The following is a 27,048-nucleotide window of genomic DNA, read 5'->3' as shown; positions in this document are numbered from 1 at the left end:
TTAATTTCACTGTGTGCACAGATCTTTTAAACACAGCTCTGTACGCTGGTGTGAGAAAGAGAGTCAGATGGTCAGACTGCCCTAAATGGGGTAGAGGTGAGACCTTGTATGCCCCTCTGATATTACTGTAAACGTGGTCCAGAGTTTTAGCACCTCTGGTTGAACATGTGACATGCTGGTACAATTTAGGAAGGGCAGTACGCAAGTTAACATGATTAAAGTCCCCTGCCACAATAAAAATCCCATCTGGGTGGTCAGACTGCAGCGTATTAACACTAGTTTGCAAGATGTCTATAGCTATACTAGCATTAGCACTAGGTGGGATATAAACAGCTGTGATAAAGACAACCATAAACTCACGCGGCAGATAGAAGGGCCGGCATCTCAAAGTGACAAACTCCAGGTCTGGTGAGCAGTGTCTTTCAGTCACTGTGGCATCGCAACTCCAGCTGTTGTTAGAATAAATACAGAGTCCTCCTCCTTTGCTCTTCCGGGAGTTGGCAGTTCTATCAGCCCAGTGTGCTGTACGGCCGGCTAGCATAATGGCTTCATCCGGAATCCCAGAGTGCAGCCACGTCTCAGTGATCACTACCAACGAGCAATCTTTAGCGTATCTGTTTGCCTCGATGCTCATTGCCAGCTCATCCATCTTGTTGCATAGCAATCTCGCGTTGGACATAAGTAGGCTGGGTAGCGCTGGCCTATGTGGTGCCCTCCTTAGCTGGACCCTAATCCCGGCTCTGCAACCTCGCTTCTGTCGTCGTTCTTTGCGCCGCCTCCTGCGTTTGTCTCCCGGGATAATAATCCACCGACTCCCCGCTGGTCGCGCGATCTCTGGTGGTAAGTGTTCAAAGCTGTAAGTTTTGCTTACATGTAATTCCCCATACGATGTCCCGATCTTTAAAAGTTCCTGTCGATTATATGTCCGGGTGTTCATAGACACAGAAATAAACAAACCAAATGAACACAAAACGAATAAACACGACCACATAGGGAAGAGCAAAGCCGCTGCAGTCACCCGCGCCGCCATCTTGAAGACTTTTTTTTCAAGCTTGGTGAAGACCTGGGCTCCCTGTAAAAGCTTAAAAGCAGATGACATTAAAGGTAGAGGGTACCGATTCTTAACAGTAACGTCATTTAATCCTCTGTAATCAATACAGGGACGCAGAGAGCCGTCCTTCTTCTTAACAAAGAAAAACCCCGCCCCTGCGGGCGAGGTGGAGGGTCGGATGAGACCAGCACGAAGGGCATCATTAATATATTTGTCCATAGCCCCCCTCTCTGGACCAGATAATGAATAAAGTCAACCTTTGGGCGGCATCGTGCCTGGGAGGAGATCGATAGCACAATCATATGACCGATGAGGAGGCAGGGAGGTGGCCCGGGCTTTACTGAAGACCTGGCTGAGGTCGGCATATTCCGCCGGGACTCCGGTCAAATCGGCCGCCGGTACCTGCGGAGGAGAAGACACAACAGCAGAAACAGCGGGACCCAAACAAGACACATGACAAGACTGAGACCAAGACAAGATAACACCTCTCTGCCAATCCACGTGAGGATTATGCTGTACAAACCACCCATGCCCCAAAATGATGGGAGACAAGGCTGCATGAAGTAGGTACAGCATAATCTTTTCACGGTGATTACCAGAGATACAAAGTCACCACGAGCCGATCGATCAAATAATCTCTCCATCTCATCCTTAAATTCCGTGAAAGAGTGACAACAAGGGTCATGAGAGTCCCAAACAGCGGTGGCCCAGTCCCGGGCTTTGCTGACTAGACGAGTGATGACATATGCCACTTTAGTACGTTCAGAAACATACCGGCGGGGTTGTAGAGCAAAGATAGGGGAACATTGAGATAGAAAGGCTTGGTATGCGGCTGGATCTCCGTTGTAAGATGGTGGATCAGTGACATGAGGTTCTCTCTCGAGTGACGATGCTGAATGTTCCCGTTGCATACGGTCCAAACGAGCAGTGAGATCAGCGACTTGAGCAGAGAGATCGTCAACCACCTGATTGGTGGTAGTTAACAGGGCAGTGTGTTGACCCATCCAGGAGCCTTGCTGTGCTAATGCTGATCTTACTAAATCGGCCTCAGCGAAATCCATGTTGGCGGGTCCGTTCTGTAAGGAACACAGGAGAACAGATTCCAAAGCAGAGGTCAATTTAATAAAATTTCACAACAAGTCTCTCAGTCACCAGTCACGTAAGGGCATCCAGGGCTGGGAAACAGAGCACGTAGAAGATCTCTGGCAATACAAGGCACAGAGTGCAGACAGGGGAACCCCGAAGGGGTGGGACACATAGGCCACTCCCATGAGTGCCGCGTCACAGGAGTACAGGGAAAGGGGAATTAAATCTTCGTGGAATTACTCGAATGAACGAACCACGGCACAAACCAAAAGGGACAGCTCGTCAATCTGCAACAGTCCAGAGCTGTAATATAGAGGAGAGACAACGTTAGTGATGGCAAACAATCTCAGCGCTAAAAGCGCAACTAACAGTTCAGTTCGCTCTGGTGATGGTGGTAACAGTCCAGTGATAGAGAGACAACTCAGCTGTGCAGCAGATGAGCAATAAACTGAGACTCTAAGTAATCCAATCTCTCCACAGCGAAGACGATCTAGTTCATGCGGTGACAGATTGTAGAACTGAAGACTGAGTGATGACTGGAAGTCTGCAATGACGCGACAGCAGATAACACAGACTAAAACTTGAAACAAACTGGGAACAAAACATAACATGACAGGACAAGATGGCGAAATGCATCAGAAGCACCTCTAGTACATTCAATGACAGACCCGCAAAGACTGAGGGGAACTAGCGAGTATATATATACTAATGCCGATTGGGAATCAAACAAGCTTCAGGTGGTGGTGACGTCAGTGAGGAAATCACATCAAACAAAAACACCTGTGAAAGACGCGCAAATGGATCAGTGACATACATGACCACACAGGGAAACAGGAACACAACAAACTGGTAAGACCGAAATCATGACAGGTATATACTTAAATGCAAGTATAAATTTGAATAATATACACTGTAAAAAGTTAAAGTTGGATCAAAGTATTGATAATGCCTAAAATGTAATGTTTTTCAACTTAAATTTTTCAGTTTAAGTGAAATAATTAAAGTTAAAAATGTTTAAATATGGAATTTGGAATAAATGGAATTTTGAACAAATGTAAAACAACTTCTGTATAATTTCACTTTAAACAAGAGTAGTGAATTGTTACTTTTGACCTTGACAGCAGGGACGAAAGTAACACACAGGTGGGTCAAAAGTAACACAACAAAACATGATAGATTTTTGTGTTACACTTGTTTTTATTAAATATATATGACTATGACCTCTTTAATATGTAACTGCAAACTTATTTTGTCATTTATCTTTGTAAAAAATAATTAAATTACATTTTTATTTTAAATTTCAGTTTTATCAAATGTTTCAAAAGCAACCAACAGTACAAACCTAAATTGCTGAGACTAAAAAAATGTCAATAGTTTGAACACTATAAAAATGAAATTAAATCAAATTAGAATAATATAAATGTTTTAACATATTATACACAGTATTAGCAGCGTGACAAAACTAACAAGTGTTTCTTTTGACCTGACAGGATCTACTCACAAAATACTTTTATTTTGAAAAACTAAGAAGTCTTCAGGATGTTATATACTAAATAACTTGTAGATTTATCAGTATTGTAACACATGAAACGAGAAACACAACACGTAATAAGAAAAAAAGACCGCTTTTGGAATTTACTTATCTTGGTTTAAAACACAGTTCTGGATCTACACGTGGAAATCGGTGAGTAAATAACGTGATATTTGTCAACTCTTTCAGAGGTTATGTGCTAATATGCTGTCATAGTGAGATGGAGATGTTATCAGGGCTCGGAGAAAATCGCTTTGTTACTTTCATTCTTCAACTCTCCCACACTTACTGGTTTTGCACTGAAGTCCAGCTTTTGTTGTTTGGGTAGTGGATGACCTCCTGCTCACTGCTTCGCACCACCGGGTGGGACTTGCTCTTAGTTTGACTGTCTGTGCCGTGCCGCGACTCCAAATGTTTTTATTTTTTTTATTTGACGTAGTGTTTTTGTAGCTGCATCTCTCTTCTCTCTCCATTGTACGTTGTTTACGTTTGTGTCGTTTAAACGTGACCTGAATTGTCCTCGTGCTGAAAACGTGACTCGTCGCACATCTGACTTCACTTCCCGAGACGCAAGAAGAAATATACAAGAAAATATATATTTTACTAAGGAAAATTTCAAAAATAGTAACGCACAGTGACTTGGATAAGTAACTTTAATCTGATTACTGGTTTGGAAATATTAACGCGTTAGATTACTCGTTACTAAAAATAATTGTCAGATTAGAGCAACGCGTTACTTACCGGCATCACTGATGGTGTCACATGCTGCTGTGACTGTACAACGTTGCTGGCTTTCAGAGGTTAAGGGCGGCCATTTTAGGTTGAAATCATTGTAGTCCTCAGTTTGCAGCACTTATGTCAGCACTTAAGAATGAGTCTTACACTTTACTGAAAGTTGCTTTCAGTAAATGTTTTAATATGTTTTATACATACGGGCCCTGACCTCTCATTGATTTATATATCCTTTACATTTTAGTGTGTGTTTATTTTTCATTCAGTTTATGTTTAACTAAACCTCAGTACATGTTTGACTATCAGAGAGATGATCTTACTTCAGTATCTCCAGTTTACAGTCAGGATTCTTCAGTACATCAGATATCAGCTTCACTCCTGAATCTCTTAGTTTATTATAAGACAGATTCAGATCTCTCAGGTGTGATGGGTTTGATCTCAGAGCTGAAGTCAGAGCAACACAACCTTCATCTGTGATATCACACTTCATCAACCTGTAGAGAAGAGAGACACACAGTTTGTTCACACACAGATCAAATCTACAGTGAGTTGAATTTGTTTCTCTTCCTGTCATCATTTAGTGTTTATGAACATTTTCATTTTAGTTTCATTTATGTGTGTTTGTGTTTTACTGAAACACATCAGTGAGATTTACAAGGAAATGAACTTCATCAGTTTATGTTTATATTAACTGTGTGATTTATTTATTTTTATACAGTAATAAAATCAGATTTCTCTCATCAGACATCACAACATTTTCATTTATGTTTTTATTTCTGAATGATTTTGTTTTTTAATTTTTTTTTCATCATAATTCAATTTTAATGTTTTATATTTGTGATTTTTAGTAAGAGTTAAAGTGTTGTGATGAATGTTGAATAAAATCAGCTTCAGTTATCAAATACATTACTGAGATTAAATTAAAATTCACCATTCAACATTTAAAGTGGACCAAAACATTTTATAATTGTTGTCTTTGAATTTTGAACAATACTTGTCCAGGGTTGCTGCAGGTTTCACCAAGTCAAATTTAAGACTTTTTAAGACCTTTTTAAGACCATTATAAGTGAAATTTAAGACCAACGCGACACAATGATCTTAGAAAATCTCAAAACATGATATTTTTATTATATCAAATTTTTTTTTTGACAAATAAAATCCACTAATATGGGGCAATCAGTATGGTCAGCTGCTGATATGTGCCTTGTTAACATGTTTTACACTTTCTCCACCCATACATTATGCATAAATATGCACTATACCGTCATCCCATTTATTCGCCTTTCTAATTACACAATAATTAAATGAAAATGAAATTTACCATTAAAAGGCTGTTCGTGGTTTGTTGTGTGTTGCTAACAAGGCCGATTCTAAATCCGAAGGCTGTAGCCTCCAGAGGTCGCATTTAGGAGCAGTGAGGTAAACAAAAGCTTCCTAAGTGAAAACTGTGTAACACTAAATTTGACTAGTTGTTGGTGGCTCGGGACTCGACGGCCTGACTGTTTAATTTAATTTTCAATAAAGCAGTGTTGATTTTTTCACTTCTGGGTCCTCTGTTTCAGAATCTGGCAAATGCTCAGGTAAACCACGGGCTAGTTGGTTAAATTAACACAGAAAAGATTTTTTGCTTTAATAAAACTGCATTTAAGGTTTGTTTCTCGCCAAAGCTACAGTATACAGTCAGATCACAACACATGAAATACAGCTTATGGCATGAATTGCGTGGATTATAATAGCCTACATTTGTATCCTCTTTAAAAAATAATGATTAAAAACTGGATTGAAGTGTGATTTAGTGACGTGCGAAGTGCAGAACTTTTCCTTTTAGAGGCCCGCCCATCAAACACTTTTTTCCTCACTGATTAGTTCTATAGCATTTGAAATTACTATTTTATTTTTTTGCAGACAACGCTTTTCGGAAATAAACGGAGGTAAGAAATTTAAGACTTGGGTTAATTCAATGTAAGACCTAGGATGAAAATCTGTCCGTTTTTTAAGACTTTTTATGGCCTTAAATTTAACTTTCTGAATTTTAGACCTTTTAAGACTTTTTAAGACCCCCCAGGAACCCTGATTATGAGTAAAATTTAAGACCAACACAACACATTACTAGAAGCATTCGAATTATCTCAGAGATTCTCAAAACGTTCTATTTTTATTGATTCAGTTATAGAAAAATATAAAATAAACACACTATTAAAACAGATCATCAAAATACATGGAAATACATTATGCTTAAACCTATTAGACCGCGAGTGTTGGCGCTGACAAATTCTACCCAGAGCCCTTAAGAGACTTCTGACAATGGAAGCCCAAAAAGCTCGGCAGTCACGAGATTTCTAGAGACTTCAGTTAGTTCGTGGAAGCTCATAGTGAGCCATTAAAATACATTGAGTTAGAGGCAAAGAGCTGAAACATTCCATGAAAATCAGACTTTTTCCATGTTTAAGTGCTATAATCGGGTCCCCAGTGCTTCTACCAACCCAGAAAACATGAAAAATAGCAACCCTGTAACTTTGTTTTGGTAAGGCTCTCTCTGCAAGCATGTGAATATATAGGTCATTTGGATTTTGCTTCCCCCATGATGTATTAAGGGGATCTTATTATAATGATACCGCCCCTTCATCTGCGCTATCCAACCATGACGTGGCCTCACGAGTGCGAGAGACCTAATCTTATAACTTGTTTTAATAATCTTTCTAAAGATTTAATTAATGTTCTAAAGGATTAAAGTTACCTTAGTGAGAGAGAGAGAGAGAGAGAGAGAGAGAGAGAGAGAGAGAGAGAGAGAGAGAAAGAGAGAGAGAGCACAACGCGGCGGTTAACTTTCATCAATACAAGTATGTTGTTTAATATGTTTCTCTAAAGTTTATATGAATGAACACGAGGATTAATGCACTGCATGAGACAGAGTGAGAGAACAACGCGTATTCACTATCATACTCAATAAGCATAAATATGTTGTTTAATGTTTCTCTGAAGTTTCAAATGAATACGAGGGGCTCTATCTTACACCCGGCGCAATGCGCGACGCAAGTGTCTTTCGCTAGTTTCCACCCTAATTTTCACGCTTAGCGCCGCGTTGTTTAAATAGCCAATGCATTTGCGCCCCCTTTTGCGGCCAAGGGCGTTCTGGTCTGAAAACGAGGTGTGTTCAGGCGCATTGTTGGCGTGTTGCTATTTTGAGGCAACTAAAATAGACTACGCCATTGACCAACAAAAACCTGCTCTAAAGTCTAAAGTCAATGGCGCAATGTTTTTTGTTATTTAAAGAGCGCATTAACCATCTGGGGTCCGACCATTTTGGGACACTGTCAGAGGTTCTGACATGCTCTTACATTTGGTCTTTTTTCAGTTGCTTTAAAACATAATAATGGCAAGTGTCTCATACCACCGCGTTCAGCACAAACTGGGCTAAAATAAAGCAATAAACCCCGAGAAGCAGTGGGTTACCAGTGCATTTTATAACAGCTAAGGGGCGTTGTTAAACCCCCTTAGCTGTTATAAAATGCACTGGTAACCCAACGCTTCGAGGGGTTTATTGCGTTTATAAAACGGTTACTTCATATGCATAACGTTAGCGGGATTTTTTAAATAAAACCCAAAAAAGTTGTAATTATATTAGTACAAATATTACTCTTCCGCCAAACAAAGTAGTTCCTCAGAATCAAGTGTGACTGAAACAGAGCGCAGTTCCCAACCAACACAGACACAGCAAAGACACAATGAAAATATGATTTAAGACTGTGGTGTTTATTTTATAAATCACCATTCATCTAATTTATACATTAACATTTATATCGTGCAACTGTTGAAGTGATGATCAAATATGCTTGGAAGCATGCTGAACTCTTTCCCCGTCAGCGTTTTTTTTTTTTAAGTTGCCACCCAGTTTTAGTTTAATGCCTTCCAGAAAATTATCTTCTTTAAACATAAAATATCAAATGAAAGAACAGACCATCCGCTTTGAAACAAAAACAAACAAAAAAACATTTCATCCTACCTTGATCTCTTATCACCTCTCAAATTTTTTTATTAAAAGCGGAGATAATTCCATTTTTGTGAAGAACTTTAGTAAGAGATCAGATTCAGACGGAGCCATGAACAGTACTTCACTGTGTTTTCAGTGAATGCGTCAGTGTTTAAGTTGGGTAAGATCGCCACCCAGTGGATAATAGCGGACGTATGAACTTGAGTTATAAAATCCTCAGACAACGTTTTCTCTTTATCGACGAGATGACTCAACAATATTTATTGACATTCATCTGGATATCGCCATTAATTGTGCAATTGTAGACAAATTAAAAATATGATTTAAGACTGTGGTGTTTATTTTCATAAATCAATACGCAGCAACAGTGGCGCAGTGATACTTATGTAATGTGGTCTGAACCGTGAGGTTACCGGTGTGTTTTATCACGGCTTAGAACGCGTTTTAACCAATCAGAATGAAGAACCAGAACTGCCCGTTTTATAATATTATATGAGCTACATGTATGTACATGTTTGTATTTTTGAGAGAAAAATGTTTATGCATGGTTTTTAAAAAAGCAAAATTTTTAAGTCACTGATATAAGTCCACAAAACCCATACTAAACATGTTTTAACAAGACTTTCCTAAACAGAATCTAGTAGTCTAGAGATTTTTCTTTAAAATGATGTGACAATCACCCTGCCTACTTATTCACATAAAACAATGTATTGATTTAGAAATTGTAAGACACTTTTTGTTTTGAGGGGCCGTATGCGAGAAGGATTGATTGACATCAAGCAAACAAAGGCTCGCATAATGAGCTGCATAATGAGGCAGGAATCTGAGAGTGAACTACAGTAAAGAATGTGAGGACAAATGTATACATGTTTGTTTGAGGTTTATCAAGTTAACAATATAATCAAAATAGAAATGATGGTCAGTAGGACATTTTAAGTTTATTTGGAAACATACCCTATTCAAAAACTTTGTATAAACCAAGAAACTGATACACAACAGAGCTGTAAACTTCATGTGGCTCATGTTACCATATAACTTTATGTCCAAAAAGTGTTTTTCCACTTCATAGTTTTGTACTGATGAGAGAGATGCAGACCTCTAAGAGAGTTATAAACAGCTGTTAGCATAAATTGTCCACAGAAATACCCTTACTTAGTATCAGTGATATTTACCCATCAGTTATATAAGTAACATTCATATACTATCTTGTACATAAACTTAATCTCAGATAAACATCTGCAGCAATTAATATAAAAAGCTGTTTTCAGATGACTTGCCCATCCCCTTATCGTCTAGCTTCTGTTTTAAACGTGTTTCTGTAAGCCCGTATGAACTTTAAACACATCGCATGTGTGTGAGCTCGCGTCTCCGTGTAACGCAGCGCTCATAAAAACGGTGTCGCGTGTAAAGCGCAATGTATGGAATTACCTTGCATGTAAACAAAATGGAATCATTTTACAGCAAACCCCGCAGTGCAGCATTACTCAAAGTTGCCATGACAGATACGAAAGTGAATAACTGTGTCTTAACACTGTACAACATGTAACAGATATCCGCCATTACGGGAGGTCACGCGTACTCGTTTGTAAATAAGCATGTGAACATGGAATCATATTACAGCACACCCTTAAAAGATACAGCAGTTCAGGCTTACTGAAAGTTTCCATGAAGGATATAAGTGAATAACTGTGTTTAACACCGTTACAGCATGCAACAGTGAAATCCGCCATTACGTGAGATCGCGTCCGTTTGTAAACAATGCGAAAGTTTTTCAATCCGAAGCGTGTAGTTTGCTAAGGTTGCTTAACGTTACTGTATGTAGGCTGTAGGCACAAACCATTTTTCTCGTTATTAAATTAGCAAAAGTGGATTCGGATCCGACCATTTAGACGTTGCACTGTGCGCTTTAGACAATGCGCTTAGATCGTTAAAATAGGGCCCGAGGAGTCACAAGACAGAGAGTGAGAGACTGACAAAAACGCGAATGTGTTCAATATGTGTACACAATAAACTTAAACATGTCATTTGGTCTGTTTTTCTAAAAGCATTAAACCAGTGTTAATTTTGGCAGCAAATTCTGATTTTGTCTTAGTCTTTTGAATAACACACCATTTAGTTTAGTTTTAATCTTTTAGTCTTAGTCTAGTTTTAGTCGACAAAATATCATAAGAGTTTTAGTCTTAGTCTAGTCTTAAGTTTTTTAGTCTGTTATGGAATTAAGGTTTGAATATGCAATACAGACACAGATTTAATGGTTGTTATAGAAAACACATATTATTATTTTATTCTTAATGCCAAAAAACTGACCGTGGCTTTTTCACAAAAGATAATATCACATAAAACAAGCATAAGGCCCGCTCTACCTAAAAAATATACATTGTCCCTGAAAAAGATATGCATTCTCCCTAAATGACATGCTCACACACAGACACACACGCGCGCAGACACACAGACAGAGACACACACACGCACTTACGCACGCACTTTGTCCAGTCATGTAAAACCACAACATATACTATAATAGTAACCCTACACATGTTATTCAATTTGAGGACACTGAATATTTATACTCAGTATTAATTCAGACAACCCAATACAATCAATACAGTTCAGATGTGTATTCCTTTAGTTTCTATGTTATTCCAAGTTTAGCGAAAACACAGTGGTTTATCTGATAAAATAACCTAAGCGTGCATGTTTACCTTCGCATGTATTTCTGGATGAGTCGTCTTTACAGGCTGTCGTCTTGTCATATTTGAAGTGTGACCAGATTTTATTTAGTGTTTACTTAGTTTTCGTCCGTGAAAAAAGGTTCGTTGACGAATATTTTTCAGCATCGTCTTGGTCAACGAAATTAACACTGTTTAATAGCCACTCTAATTACACAATAACAGATGAATCTTCATTAAGAAAACGAAATTTACCATTAAAAGGCTGTTCGTGGTTTGTTATAACGTTATACGTTTCTCAATCCGAAGGCCGTAGTCTCCGAAGGGTCGCATTTATAGGCTGCAAACGTCATAAAGACTGTCTTAGGTTCAGAATATTAACTGTAAAATGTTGATTATTATTCTTAGTTAATTGTAAATTGTTGTAATATGCTTATGCTCCATTAACTTAAATAAACCAGGCTTAATGCCTTATGCGACCTCAGGAGGCTACAGCATTCGGATTGAGACGGTCTGAAGGGCTCTGATTTTACCGCAATTCATTTAACCGTAACTCCTGAAGCATTTGCCCCATCAAAAAGTTTGAATTGTTCCTGAAAGAAGACAAATCCGCTTTTTGGAAATATATGGTTTATTACGGTACTTTCTTGCTTTCGGTCCGCCAATCGCTGCTGTTTGTGGAGATCTGAAGGGGGAGAGCGATAGGTTCGAGTGCATTGCACCAGAGAGCAATATTAAAGTCTAAAATATAAAACTGTGTAATACTAAAGTTGACATGCTGTTGTTGGCTCATGACTCGATGGCCCGACTGTTTAATTTGATTTTCAATCAAGCAGTGTTGATTTTTTTTTCGCTTCTGGGTCCTCTATGTTTCAGAACCTGGCAAATGCTCAGGTAAGCCACTGGCTAGTTGGTTAAATTATGTTACCCCGAAAAAGATTTTTGCTTATACAAAACTAAATTTAAGGACTGTTTTTCGCCAAACACCTGAAATATAACTTATGGCACGATTTCCATGGATTACGACAAAGTGCGGAACGTATGTTTTTTTGAGACCCACCCATGAAACACTTTCTACCTCCATTCTTGAGTGTTTTAAATTAATATTTTATTTTCTGCGGACAACGCTTCTCGGGAATGAACGGAGGTAAGACATTTTAAATTAAATTTAAGACCTAGGATAAAAATCTGGGTGTTTTTAAGACTTTTTAAGGCCTTAAATTTAACATTCAGAATTTTATACTTTTTAAGACCCTGCGGGAAACCTGCCATCAGTGTTGGGCAAGCTACTTGGAAAATGTAGTGAGCTAAGCTACCAGTTACTTCACATTAAATGAAGCTTCACTACACTGAAGCTACCCCTCTGGGAAATGTAGCAAGCTAAGCTACATCAATAATAGCTTGCTACATCCAAGCTACTTTTTTATTTTTAACCAGTTTTATTATGTAATTATTTATTCAGTTTCAATTCAGCATTTTGGTAATTATAGACAATACAAGCATAATGTAGGCCTAGGTACTTCACATTATGGGGCGGTTTGCTGGACAGGTCTTATCCTACTCCCAGAATAAAATGCATGTTTGATCTGCCTTAATTTAAAAAGACCTTGCCCTGACATATCTTAACACAAGGGTCTCCAAACGTGCCCACAGAGTCTGTGAGGTGCCTGCCAAAGCACATTCTATTAATAGTTTTAATTGTAATATTTATTACATGTTTTTATATTAGCTTGGCTTGATGACATTACCCAGTCAGAGGTAGAGCACGAGTCTTCACAGAATGCGAGTGGTAATGTTTTGTGTGAATGAAGGCTGCACAACTCGAAAATACGGGACAAACGACGTCCTTTGTCGATTCAAAATGACGCGCTTATTCTCAAATTCAGGACGACTTCAGAAATGTTTGGAAAATTGTAGCTTGTGTGGAAGCTACCTCACTACTTGGTCAAAAAAAGAGCTTAGCTACTGAAAAGCTATTTGATTTAGAAAGCAGCTAAGCTACCGCCAAGCTACTGAAAAATGTAGTTAAACTACTAGCTTCGCTACTTGTAGCTACTGCCCAACACTGCCTGCCATATGCATAACTCGTGCCTCCTGCAGTCAATGGATATGCAATCCAGAATCCAGTCTCTCTATTCCTTGTTATGCTGAGTTGTTTCATCGGAGTGCATCAAACATGACATCTAAATCCTTATTTACTTGCGTATGTGTGTCAGTATCTCTGTGTTTTCTTTGTCTTTCCGTCAAACATTTCACGCGATGGGAAGACACATAACTTACACAAACACATGAGTCAGGAAATTCGACGCGCTTTTTGGTATTCTTATAAAATATGCAATTGCAAACAGTGCAATCCTTATTTAGTTGCTTCTAAGTGTATATCTCCACACAGCAAAGTTCAGGGCTCGAGAGTGCAACCAATTTGTTCGCACATGCAACCAAATTTTTCAATGGTGCGACTTAAAAAAATATCAGGTCGCACTGGTGCGACCAGGAGTTCGTGGGAAAAAGCCATGGTCCAGATCTACGTGTGTGTACGTTTAAAAATGCGTGTGCGCTCCAGTCAGAGAGAGAGACAGAGAGAGGTGAGTAGCCTTGGTCCGTCAGATAAACAGAGTTAATGCCTGATCCGTCCGAAGATCATAACCAATGCTCTGACATCAACCTCCCGTCACATCAGGTCCTGGTCCGAACCCGAAGACGGAATTAGGTAATGAGCCTCTTACAATCGAGTCAGAGCCAGAGCATAATTCTTTCGAAGAAAATTATTTGAACGTAACCCCGAACAGCAATGTTGCGTGCGCCCAATTTATAGAAAAAAGCCAGGAGTCAGGAGCGCTGTTTTCTTCATAATCTTACTTCCAAATCTAATCCTATACATTTTTCGGTGTTTGCTGTATTGCTATTAACGCCCTGCCAGATTGTCTTAAATAGAGAAATAAGTTAATTCCTTGATTTGCGTTGTTGATTCATTTATAAATAATTCCCCCCAAGGCTTTAGTTTATGCGCAAAAAACATTAAAATGAATAGAACTGAATAGAAATGTGTTTCACTTAAATAATTAGCAAATTAACAAAACAAATTCAAAAGTAGCCTGTAGCCTATATGAGTTTATTTTTTGTGTGACGCGCTCCAAATCCGATGCAGCACAAAAAACTTTTTTACCTATTTAAAAAAGCACAATGTTTTATTATTGTGAGTGTAACTTTACATAAATAAATGTACACCATTGCAGTTTTCAATGTTGTTTTACTTTTATTTGTATGACGATGATAATAATGCAAGATGCAAGCTAGTGTATCATGCCATCACCGGCGCAGGTTTACAGGCAGCAAGAAAGAGACAATAAACTTTAAACATTTAACGTTCTACTTGAGTTTTTTTGGACATCCCTTTAGAATCACTGCAATCATATCATCAATTTATACGTTTATATTCTGTATTAAACCACCATTGGCGCTAAACTTGCGGTGTTAAAGGGACAGTTCACCCAAAAATGATAATTCTGTCATAATTAACTCTCCCTCATTTTGTTACAAACCTATATAAATGTCTTTGTTCTGATAAACACGAAGCAAGATATTTTGAGGAAAAAAATACTATGGAAGTGAAATGGCTGATGAATGGTTTGGTTACAAACATTCCTCAAAATATTTTCATTCATGTTCACCAGAACAAAGACATTTATACAGGTTTGTAACAACATGAGAGTGAGTAAATTATGACAGAATTTTCATTTTTGGGTGAACTATAAATCCGATGCAGTCACAAATTAGAGTGCACCTAACTTTTGTGTTGGTGCACCTAAGACAATTTTTTAGGCGCACCAGTGCAACCAATGCAAAAAGTTAGTCTAGAGCCCTGAAGTTTATTAAACACAGAATCACTCGGGTGTGCACAAATCCCTTTGTACTGCTTTCATGATCAACACTGGAGGAAGTAATGGCGGCGGCGGCCGTAAACAAACATTGATAAGTTTATCACGCTTGTCCCAATTGTTGTGTTTCTACTATAATGATTACAAAAACACAAATAAGAGTCCAGACAATGATAGGCAGTTCTTCTTTTGAGCTTTTAACTTCACAAAAGTAAACCTCTCGCTGGCCAACCAAATACTAACCCTGTGTTCATTTTTATGATGGCCAAACAGTACCTTCACCATGATTACTACAGTTTTTAAATAAATAGATAAATAAATAAACCTTATCATTGTTTTACTACAGAGAAAGTTAAATTCCTGTTGAATATTCCTAAAAGGCTCATTATGTGGCTCATTATGCAATTCTTTTGTATCTCAGCTGTCAATCACTGATTATTCAGGAGCTTTCCCGCCTCCACGCATACAGCCTTTCCCAGGAAAAAGTGTCTTAGAAATTGTAAATCAATATATTGTTTCATGTGAATGAGTAGGCCAAATGATTTTACCATCGTGAAGAAAAAACTCTAGACTACTAGATCCTGTTTTGAAAAGTCTTGGGAAAACCTGTTTAGAATGAGTTTTGTGGACTTATATCAGTCACTTAAAAATTTAGCTTTTTCAAAAACCATGCATAAACATTTTTCTCTCAAAAATACAAACATGTACATACATGTTGATTATATAATTTTGTAGCCCAGTTTGTGCTGAATGCAGTGTTATGAGACTTTTGCCATTATTATGTTTATAAGCAACTGAAAAAAGCACAAATGTCAGTGCATGTCAAAACTTCCCCAGGGCCCTAAAAACCCCTTAACCCCAGAGGGTTAATGTCAAGCCCTGCTTACAAGCCTACAGTAATGGATTCATACGTACTAAACCACTATTTACCTAAACTTTTCAATTTACACATAACCTTTTTATATACGCCTATGGACATTTTCACTTAATTATGGGCGTATGTGACCATCAAAGCCTGAAAGATCACAGTTCTGCATGTGCACGTTTGTTCCCGCTGAGATGTTATGGACAGCAGACTTTCTTTTGTGTCCCAGCAACTTATTTTCAGGAGCAAATTAACCATAAGGGCAAACTGGGTGAGTGCTCAGGGGCATCAAAGTCTTAGGGACACCAACTGAAACCAGCAATAAAAAATATTTTATAAAATTACAAAAGTACTTGCTCTTTAAGACGTAAGTTGCTCATCTACTAAGTAAGCGTGAGACGCACAACAGCTATCTGGAAAATGATTGGCAGACAGCCGAAAGCGTCAAAAACAAGCGGCAGCAGTTAAGTGGCAGTGCCAAACGAAAATTTAAAAAAGACAAAGAAAAAGTACATTAAGCCACTTTACACCAGTGTTGCCAACTATTTTTAAAGTAAAGTAGCTAAAGCTTGCTTGGAAAGTGGCTAAATGTCGCTAGATTACTTCATCATTGTGTCATTAGCATAACAGTGATATAATCACAACATATTTGCATTGTTACTACAGTGCAAAAAAATTATTTTCTTACTTAGTATTTTTGTCTTGTTTTCAGTAGAAATATCTAAAAATTGTTAATTTAAGATGCGTTTTCTTGATGAGCAAAATTACCTAAGAAAATAAGTTTAGTTTTTAGACAAAAAATATACAATTTAAGTGAATTTGTGCTTAAAACAAGCAAAAATATCTGCCAATGCAGTGATCTCTCACAAATTGAATTTTAATACACCTGAATGCCTAAAAAAATTCCCGTTCGTATATCTGCTTCTGTTCTCATGAAACGAAACGTGTGTATGTTCATGTTTATATGTCCAAACAGTCCAGACTCCAGTTTCAAAACATATGAGGATACACTGATAAATGATGGGAAACAGTGTTTTGTAGGTACACAGAATGTGTCAACTTCGTACAGTTTGTCTGATCTGAATGTGCAGCTGCTCAGCTCAATCAAATACATTTATTTTTGTACAGTAATTAATTTTTTCAAAGACCATTGTACATTTACATCTCGCCACAAATGTAAGCCATTGCGGGATCAGCCAGATTCGCCTTCCCGAATGCACGTTTATGTTGGACGTGGAGAAATGAACAACATCTCCTGTCCTGATTTTAGCTGGGAGAGCTGGGACTGCTTTGCTGCATGCGAGGATTGAGAGTGCTTTGGGACGGGGGTGGAGCCCACAAAGCAGCAGCAGTAGTCCGTTGAAAAGAGTGAAAGATGCATGCTTTTACGTCCAAATCTCCAACAACGCCAGAAAAAGTCGCTAGATTTGTCGCTAGTCGCTTTTTTGAAAATAGGTCGCTGAAGGGGTCTGAAAAGTCGCTATGTCTAGCGACAAAGTCGCCAAGTTGGCAACACTGCTTTACACAAAATCCCACAAATATCCCCATCACTGTGCTTGCTTGGCAATATTATAGAAATCGATAACTTTCCATTTAAACATAAAAATACTATACTTATTTCTTTTACTATCCCTAAGAAAATAATTTTATTAAATTCTCAAAAATCAAAAAACTGTCTACACATTAACCATTGGACCAATACCTTTATAGAATACACAACATTAGTGGCTTAAACTGGTACTGCAATCACACAACTGGTGGCCAATACACAACATGACAACATAAACATCAGTTGAGGGCTGCAACTCCACTTTTTAAATGACAATATCCTGGCCGGACAACTGTTATCAGTGATATAAGTATTTGAAATGAAAATGATTTCTTAATGTCTAGTGACATATCAGGGCCATTTTATGATTCATTGATATACATTTCTTACATACTGTTCCTTTAACCATTGTTATTATTAACATTTATATCATTATTATTTATTTTTATTATTTAACCTGCTATACATAGATCTATACTCCACTCCTCACTCTTCTATCTATTTAACTGACGATTTTGACTATTTAAAAAGCGTATTATTATTATTATTATTATATTGTTTTGCTCCTTTTTCCCTCCACATATATTTATGGGATGGGGTAGTGACATTGACAACGTTATTATTATGATCAATCAACCATTATAATTTTTAATATTATTATTATGTATAAACATATAGAAATTTAATTATTTTTTCCCTCTTTTCCTTTGTCCCTGGCCCCCCTTTTTACCTGATGATGGTGGATGGGTGTGGCATTGGGTTTGAGGCAGTATTATTATTAGTATTATTGCTATTATTATTATATAATACACTTTACAGGTCGTAAAAACACGCTCGTTCCAGACCGCTGTCTAAAAACCATAAAAACGTCATTCAAAACTGGACAGCTTGTACACTTTTGATTGATAGGGGTTGGGCACTACCTGTCAAAACATGATTGACAGGGGGTCATAAATCACTTTTTGACAGAAGGTGGTCCCATACAATTAGTAGGGCTGTTATGGTAACAGGATACAGCGTGCTATGAGAGGGATTGTTTAAAGCCAAAAATATTTACCAAGTTGTCTACTCTATTTATAATGACAGATATTATATTTGATTTATTTTTATGAGACATTTTTAATTCATGGAAATATTTAATACAGAATATGACAAATAATGCAGAATCCCCAAAAATGCACCATTTTGTTGATTTTGTGCTCTTCTGTGATTGCAAACAACTGTGGGGACTGACTGGCAGCCGACATCTAACTCCAGATTGTAAAATCAGTATTTTGTCTCTGCTAAGCCCTCAATTAAACTAATAAATGTGACCATTTATTGCATTAGATATGTGTTCACTGCCAAGACGGACACAAATATGGCGGCAGGGATGGCGGAAGTGACGTCTTTGGTACCCATGAATTGCTTAATTAACCATGAACATACCTGATAGCTTTTTGTAGATGAATTCTGGTGAGCACGTCAACGCAATTTCACACGAAAGCCTATCTGTTCCTATTAAAACAGATTTTAATTGCTCTTCTCCACATAGATTCATGGTAAGAATGTTGTCCCACCTAAGTTTTGATTCCTACTTAAACAAATGAAGTAATATAACCACACTTACAAAAAAGCCACACAATAATCTCGTAAAGCTGCTCTCTGTCCATCCTGACAATTTAGGCAGAATCACAGAAAATAAACAGATGCACTCTGAGCAATTAAAGGAACGTTTACACACACATGATTTGTATTAACAAAGTCTGTTTCATTTGGAAATATTGCCTTGTGTATGCGAACTGAACCAATATTTTAGCTATGTAACCCCCAGTTTCAAAACAAAGCAATCGATCTACAGGTCTGAAAACACCCTAAGATTAACTTTTATGATCCACTTTCAATGTTGACTAGTGTCTATAAATCCATTACAGATGTTATGATCGCTATATAGTCTCACTATAATCTATATGTGATTTCTGTCTTAACATCAGATCACAATCTTACCTCAGTATCTTCAGTTTACAGTTAGGATTCTTCAGTACATCAGAGATCAGCTTCACTCCTGAATCTGTGAGTTTATTCTGAGACAGATTCAGTTCCCTCAGGTATGATGGGTTTGATCTCAGAGCTGAAGTCAGAGCAACACAACCTTTATATGTGATATCACAATCACACAACCTGTAGAGAACAGAGACTTTATGTGAATGATACAAAACTACAAAGTTTTTTCACAAATCTGTAACCTCCATCTCTTCATGTAATGTTCCTCTTTCAATCCCTCAGTAACTGAGACACTGTGTGTTTAAATGTCAAATAAATCCATCACACAGCTGACTATTAGTGTTAGATGTCCTAAATCACATGAACATTTCTTCATAAATCTGTATTGAGTTCATGACTCACACTTGTAATTCTCATCAGGTATTTGATGTAAAAATCTTCCTCTATTACAGGAGGAATATCAGCTGGAGATAACATAACTCTGTTCTTACATTTAAAGATGTTACAGTGTTTAAAAATCAATTTCACTCAATCTATAAAAACATTATTAATGTGTGTGTCAGTGTCAATGATGGATCAATGTTTTTAATCATCTTTATAAAAACAACACAACGAGGAGAAAACTCTTCATACACAATAATATCAGCAAAGATTTCATCAAAGAAACACCAAACTACATTTTCTGACATTTTAACAGGAGTTTTGTTGCACGTTGTGAAGGAAATTGAAATGAATCATAATTAATTATAACTAACATGTCTTTTCCTTACAGGTTTGAACATTTGTACTGTATGCTTTTGACAACAAAATGTGTTGAAATAGAGGAAGTAAAAGTTGTATGTGTTGAATAATGTTAGACTTTGCCATGCAAATCAGGTAAACTAGCTACAGCTAGTTCAAAATGTTCTGTTAAAATATTGCTGTAGAAAACACGATTCATTTATTAGGTTTAGATGTTGATGATTTGTTTCATTTAAAGTCACCATGGTAGTGATCATTGTTTGTTTTAGTTGGACTCTTGCCCCTTGACTTTTTGCTTGCTAGTTATTCCCTGGTTGTGTTAACTTTGTGTGTATAAAACACATTTGTTATGGTAATGTAAAGTTAATGGTGCAGTTCTGTGGAGGTTGGTACATAATATTAAAGATCATCATCTAATTAATTGATTAACTCATCAAAAGTTTGTTTTCTGTCGTTAATGTAAATGAGATCAAGCACTCTGTATATTTGGGACGTACAAACATCAAGAACATCAAGAAGTATGAATCTCAACCATGGTGACAAAGAAAACAGTAAACAGTTCATTATCCATGCTGCGGTGCATGCTGGGAGTCCTAAATTAGATTTGTAATTTGCTGATACCCAGCATGCATTGCAGCATGAAGTTTTTTATTTAATTGTCACCGTTGATAAGATTCATAGTTTGATTCTTGATGTTTGTACGTCCCAAATGTACAGCTGTTAAATTTTGTCCATAGCTGCTAAAAATCCTTAATGACAAACTGTTGTGAGTGCTGAATCTCATTTACATTACTGAAAGAAAATAAAGTTTTATGAGTGAATCAATTAATTAGATGACAATCTTTACCATTATCTACCAACTGCTACAGAATTGCATTAACTTTACATTACTGTAACAAATGCGCTTTATACACACAAAGTAATGCAACCAAAGAAAAACTAGCAAGCAAAAAGTTAAGGGTCAAGAGTCCAACTAAAACAAACACTGATCACCACAATTGTGACTTTAAATGAAACAAATCATCAACATCTAAACCTAATAAATGAATCATGTTTTCTACAGGAATATTTTTACAGAACATTCAGAAATAATGTTTTATAATATTAATATTATTTTGATTTTAAAACAAACTAATTAATGTTTCTCTATCATTTACATAACAAGCAAAAAAGTAAATAAAGAAAACAGTTGTTGTTTTAAACATTGTGTGAACATTAAAACATGATATTGTCATAACGTTTGAAAATGATAGAATCTAACATTTATCTAATGTTCAGACAACACAGAAACATTCTTAGAAAATAAAGAAAACTGGACACTTTTTATGTTGGCAGAATGTTTTTGGGAATGTTGGGAACTTTTTTTGAGATCAACTGCTGATTTATTTACAACATTAAGAAAATGACTTTTGTTAGAAAAGATTCTCCCAAAGTAAGAATTCAAAATAAAATCATAAAATAATTAGATTAATTGCATTAAAGTAGGATTTACCCCCATCTAGTGGTGAAATTGTATTTTGCATTCAAATGAATAGTGCTCTCTAGTGTAGCTGCTACAGCCACAATCGTAAGTCACGTGATCAAGTCAGAGAACACAGCCCCGCCCCTCCCCTACCTGCAGAAGAGTGTCTGATACCAGGTACTGTTGCGCTTTTCAACCTCATGTGGGAGCCGTAAGCCAATCTTACATGGAAAACTACATAGTGTTGCTTTAATATGTACACAGTCATGTGATTGTTGTTAGTTTTACTTACTCAAGTTTTTTGGTTTCTTTAATCACAAGCTGCAGTTTCACAAGAACTTCATCTGCTTTATTTTTATCTCCAATAAATGATTTTAGATCAAGTTCATCCAAATGCTTCTCAGACGACAACAACACACAAACTAAAGCTGCCCACTGTGAAGAGGAGAGTTTGGTCTTTCCTACTGATTCAGATCTCACATAATGTTGAATCTCCTGCATCAGTGAATCATCACCCAGTTCATTCAGACAGTGAATCAGATTGATGGATTTCTCTGTAGACAGATTCTCATTTATCTTCTGTTTAATGTACTCAACAGTTTTCTCTTTCTTGTAGGAGCATCTTCTCATCTGTGTCAGTAGATCCTGTAAGAGAATCTGATTGGACTCCAGTGAAAGACCCAGAAGAAAACGCAGGAAAAGATCCAGATGTCCATTCTTACTCTTTAAAGATTCATTTACAGCTCGCTGATTGAACTCAGATAATGAGTCCTGTTCTGAATTTATAGAAAACCAAACTGATTTAAACAAATTTATTTTGTTGATTGTGAAGGATATGTGAGCATAAAGAGCTGCTAGATGTTCCTGGATGCTGAGATGAACAAAGCAGTAAACTTTCCCCTGATACAAACCAAACTCCTCTCTGAAGATCTGAGTACACAATCCTGAGTACACTGATGCTTCTGCTACATCAATGTCACACTCTCTCAGGTCTTCATCATAGAAGATCAGATTGCCTTTCACAAGCTGCTCAAAAGCCAGTTTCCCCAGTTTGAAGATCATGTCTTCATCTTTCTTCTCATAGTCCTTCTGATGTTTGATGTTTGTCTGAATGATCAGGAAGTGTGTGTACATTTGAGTTAGAGTCTTGGGGATCTCTCTTCTCTCTGCTTCACTCAACATTCTCTCTAGAACAGTGACTGAAATCCAGCAGAAGACTGGGATGTGACACATGATGTAGAGACTCTTGGATGACTTCAGGTGTGAGATGATTCTCCTGGCCAGCCACTCATCACTGATTCTCTTCCTGAAGTATTCCTCCTTCTGTGGATCAGTGAATCCTCGTACCTCTGTGACTCGATCAACACACTCAGAGGGGATGAGATCAGCTGCTGCTGGTCTGGAGGTGATCCAGATGAGAGCAGAGGGACACAGATTCCCCTTGATGAGGTTTGTCAGCATCATGTCCACTGAGGTTGATTCACTTACATCACACAACCTCACACTGCTGTGAAAATCCAGAGACAGACGACACTCATCCAAACCATCAAAGATGAACAACACTTTATAGTCATCACTGAAGATTTCCATTTCTTTTGTTTGTGGGAAGAAAAGATGAAGAAGATCTAAAAGACTGAGTGTTTTGTTCTTCATCAAATTGATCTCTCTGAAAGGAAGTGGAAATATGAGGTGGACGTCCTGATTCTCTTTCTCTTCAGCCCAGTCCAGAATGAACTTCTGTACAGAGACTGTTTTTCCAATGCCAGCGACTCCCTTTGTCAGCACACTTCTGATGTGTTTGTCTTGTTCAGGTAAAGGTTTAAAGATGTCATTACATTTGATTGGTGTCTCCTCTGTTGTTGTTCTTCTGGATTGTGTCTCAATCTGTCTCACCTCATGTTCATTACTGATCTCTCCACTTTCACTCTCTGTGATGTAGAGCTCTGTGTAGATCTCATTCAGTAGTGTTGGGTTTCTCTTATTTGATGTTACCTCATACAAACACTCAAACTTCTTCCTCAGATTTGATCTAAATGTGTTCAGGACTTCAAGATTAGACTCATGACTGTAAATGAAAAATTAATATATCAGATTATTAAATATACAAAAATCCAAGGCACTCGAGTGAGAAAAATATTAAAAAGCCTTTAATACACTGGGCTACATACAAAATTAAAAGGTAGATCTACGCGTTTCGGCTTACGCCTTCATCAGGATACACATGCATTGATACAGAGTGCTCTACTTAAATAGTAATCACGAGCAGCTGGATAATAGATGGGAGTGGCCATCATTCATTCAAATGCAGACAATCCAATCAATATATTAGTCCAGGCAAAATAGCGTTTTACGACAGACTAATTGTAAAAGAATTTTTTTCAGCCTAGATCATTTCTATGAGGTGTCCAAAACAACATACTAAAAGTCCTAAGAAATCCTAGTTGAGGAAATGTGTTAATTTTTCATCAACCCAAAATGTGTGCCAATAAGGCCAGACTACAATACACCCCAATGGGGCTATTTTTTTCCTTTACTCCTATCAAAATGAAACTTTACACAATGAAAGTACCAATGAAAAGTATTTTTTTTTGTATTACAAGTTGCTTTGAAAATTAAATGTAATATGCAAATGAGTTATACACTAATCGAATATGCCCAAAATACACCCAAAAGTAACTTTTTGGTATTACAAGTTTCTTTTGAAATGAATTTGAATATTCACATGAGCTTTACACTTATTTAATATGTCCTAATTTGCATAGACAGAAACACCATTCATATGTATGATAAATATATCGGCCCAATGTTCATCCAATCATCCTGCTGCTTTTAGACAGGCCTCTAACCTAACCTAAAAAAAATTTTCAATTCAATTTTATTTATATAGCGCTTTTCACAATTTGGTACCTTTTAGACCTATGCGTATGTGTTTAGTCATAGCAGTGATTAACAATCCCTACTGAAAAATTTAGCTAAGACCAGCATAAGCTGGTAGCTGTTTTTTGCTGATTTAAGGTGGCAGTAGCTGGTTTAAGTTGGTCCTCCCAGCCTGGCAAAAAGTAACCTGGTGTTGGCTCGTTACGCTGCTTGGCTGATCAGTCATTATTGTCATTAATCTCCCATCCAAAACATGGCACCCCCAAGGTTTTGGGTCCATAGGTTCACTTCCCCCTTTCCACTTCATCATTTGGTAAAAGACCCGAAGACTATGGAACTTTGCAGCTGCTGACGTTGGAGGGAGAGATTGAGGTTCCACTGGAGATGAGTTCTGAGTTACTTTAATAAAGAATCGCCTGTATCTTAGCATGTCCAGTGATTCATCCTTTTGCCCCCATACAGTGATACTAGAGCTTTTTCACCTGCAATGATGATGCCTTTTCCCACATTTCCCTGTGACTGGCTGAACACCTTAGCTTGTTTGAGAAAGCCAGTGTCATTCTTTACTTTTTTCAGTGCCATCCCTTTCCTATGCAAAATAGACGAGATGTAGAATTAATAAAGCCTCAAAATGATTGGGGTTGGATTGTTTGAAGAGCTCGATGTGTCATCTTGAATGGAAAAAGTCTGAAATCATTTAGTTGCTTTTAAATAAATATCTATAATACGGTAGTGTTTTCGTTCCCTGATTAAAATGTAAGTATGGAAAACGTCTCGGTTACGTATGTAACCCTCGTTCCCTGAAGGAAGGGAACGGAGACGTCACGTCGTGACCGACGAATTGGGAACCGCTTCGCGGGTGACCTATCTACTTCGAGAACTATCAAAAACGCCGATGAACTTCGCATGCAGGTATTTGCATAATGCCGGCGCCGCCCCGCCAGGTGCGTATATAAGACGCAGGTGCATAATACCAAATCAGCTATATTATTGCTGAGAAGCCGAGCAACAGTGCCCGGCCTGAAACAGCAATGGAACAGCAAACTGTGGCGACGGGACGTGACGTCTCCGTTCCCTTCCTTCAGGGAACAAGGGTTACATACGTAACCGAGACGTTCCCTTTCAGTCGGTCACTACGACGTCACGTCGTGACCGACGAATTAGGAATCCCTACCAAAACGCCACTGCAGCTGAACCCTTCCAGTGCCTGCAAAAGCCCTCCGCCCTCCACATAAGGGGCGGAACCTAAGGCAAAATGCAGAAGGCCGGTCACTACCTGTTCCTTAACCCACGATAGTGAAGCAGCGAACTGGGGAAGCGTCTAAACTGAGCGGAGCTAGAACACTGCGGAAGCCATCCCCTAAGGAGGTTAAATGGATGACATAAAATATATGAAACAACCGACAGGTTGCTCAAAAACAGTCTCTGAACAATACATGGTATGTTGAGAGATGCAGAGCAGGCTCTGCTAAGGAAAAACGTGGAGGATTAGAACCCCACGGACTATACACACAAATGAACCCCACGTAGGGGACAAATGTGGACGCCTAGCCTACACAGGTTTACAGAGAATACATCAGTGATAGGTTGACAGCGGATGCTCCGCAACACCAGCTATCAGGGCGGTGGAGGAGAGGCAAAAACAGTTTTTGTGACGTTTTTGCCCCGACGGCCTTCCATATTGGTGCAACTGTACAGCACCAAAATAGAGGCTCCAAGCCGACACACGAGCCGACCCTCGGCATTCTTAACTAGTTAGTAGAAAGAACCCGAGTGGAAACCGGTTCGACACGAACACTATAGAATCTTGTGAACGTATTAGGTGTCGCCCAGCCTGCAGCTCTACAAATATCTGTTAGCGAGGAACCGCGAGCCAGTGCCCAAGATGATGCCACACTGCGAGTAGAGTGGGCACGTAAATTAAATGGACAAGGCACATTCTGCTTTTGATATGCAAGGGCTATAGTATCCACAATCCAATGGGACATCCTCTGCTTGGTGACAGCTTTTCCTTTCTGCTGACCACCGTAACAGACAAAGAGCTGATCTGAGGTCCTAAAACTTTGCGTCCTGTCTATATACACACGTAGTGCATGAACAGGGCATAACAAAGCCATGGCTGGGTCTGCCCCCTCCAAAGGCAGCGCTTGGAGATTCACCACTTGATCTCTAAAAGGAGTTGTGGGAACTTTGGGCACAAAGCCGGGCCGGGGTCTCAGTGTTACGCTGGATGCAGCCGGCCCGAACTGAAGGCACGATTCATCGACCGAAAATGCATGAATATCCCCTATCCTCTTAACAGAAGCCAAAGCAAGGAGAGTTAATGTTTTCATTGTAAGAAATTTAACACTCACACTATGCAGAGGCTCAAATGGGGCTTCCTGGAGTGATTTCAGCACCAAGGACAGGTCCCAAGGAGGAATAGAGGGAGGACGCGAAGGATTCAGTCTTCGAGCGCCTCTGAGAAATCTAATGACTAGGTCGTGCTGACCCACTGTTCTACCGTTTACGGGTGAATGATGAGCTGATATCGCAGCGATATCGACCTTAATAGTGGATGGTGACAGCCTATTCTCCAAACGACGCTGGAGATATAAAAGCACAACACTAATCAGGCATTCTCGGGGGTTTTC

General features: G+C 38.2%; 2 protein-coding genes across 3 annotated transcripts in view; both read right to left on the bottom strand.

Moving 5' to 3' along the window:
* The window catches only part of LOC141363207 (protein NLRC3-like), a 261,612-nt gene that overhangs the window by 22,761 nt on the left and 211,803 nt on the right, over positions 1–27,048 (bottom strand). For both annotated transcript variants that reach the window (XM_073865808.1, XM_073865807.1), the window contains exons 6-8: positions 21,831–23,603; positions 19,339–19,512; positions 4,721–4,894 (exon numbers count right to left, since the gene is read on the bottom strand). In XM_073865808.1, coding sequence (XP_073721909.1) covers positions 4,721–4,894; positions 19,339–19,512; positions 21,831–23,603 — 2,121 coding nt within the window. The remainder of the gene's footprint in view (positions 1–4,720; positions 4,895–19,338; positions 19,513–21,830; positions 23,604–27,048) is intronic.
* LOC129437200 (protein NLRC3-like) overlaps positions 1–27,048 on the bottom strand; it is a 196,869-nt gene that overhangs the window by 31,784 nt on the left and 138,037 nt on the right. The gene's annotated exons all lie outside the window — the stretch shown is intronic.

Source organism: Misgurnus anguillicaudatus, unplaced genomic scaffold (assembly GCF_027580225.2).
Source record: "Misgurnus anguillicaudatus unplaced genomic scaffold, ASM2758022v2 HiC_scaffold_33, whole genome shotgun sequence".
NCBI lineage: Eukaryota > Metazoa > Chordata > Actinopteri > Cypriniformes > Cobitidae > Misgurnus > Misgurnus anguillicaudatus.
The sequence above is the reverse complement of the archived record's forward strand: the minus strand, read 5'-3'. Positions and strand labels throughout refer to the sequence as shown.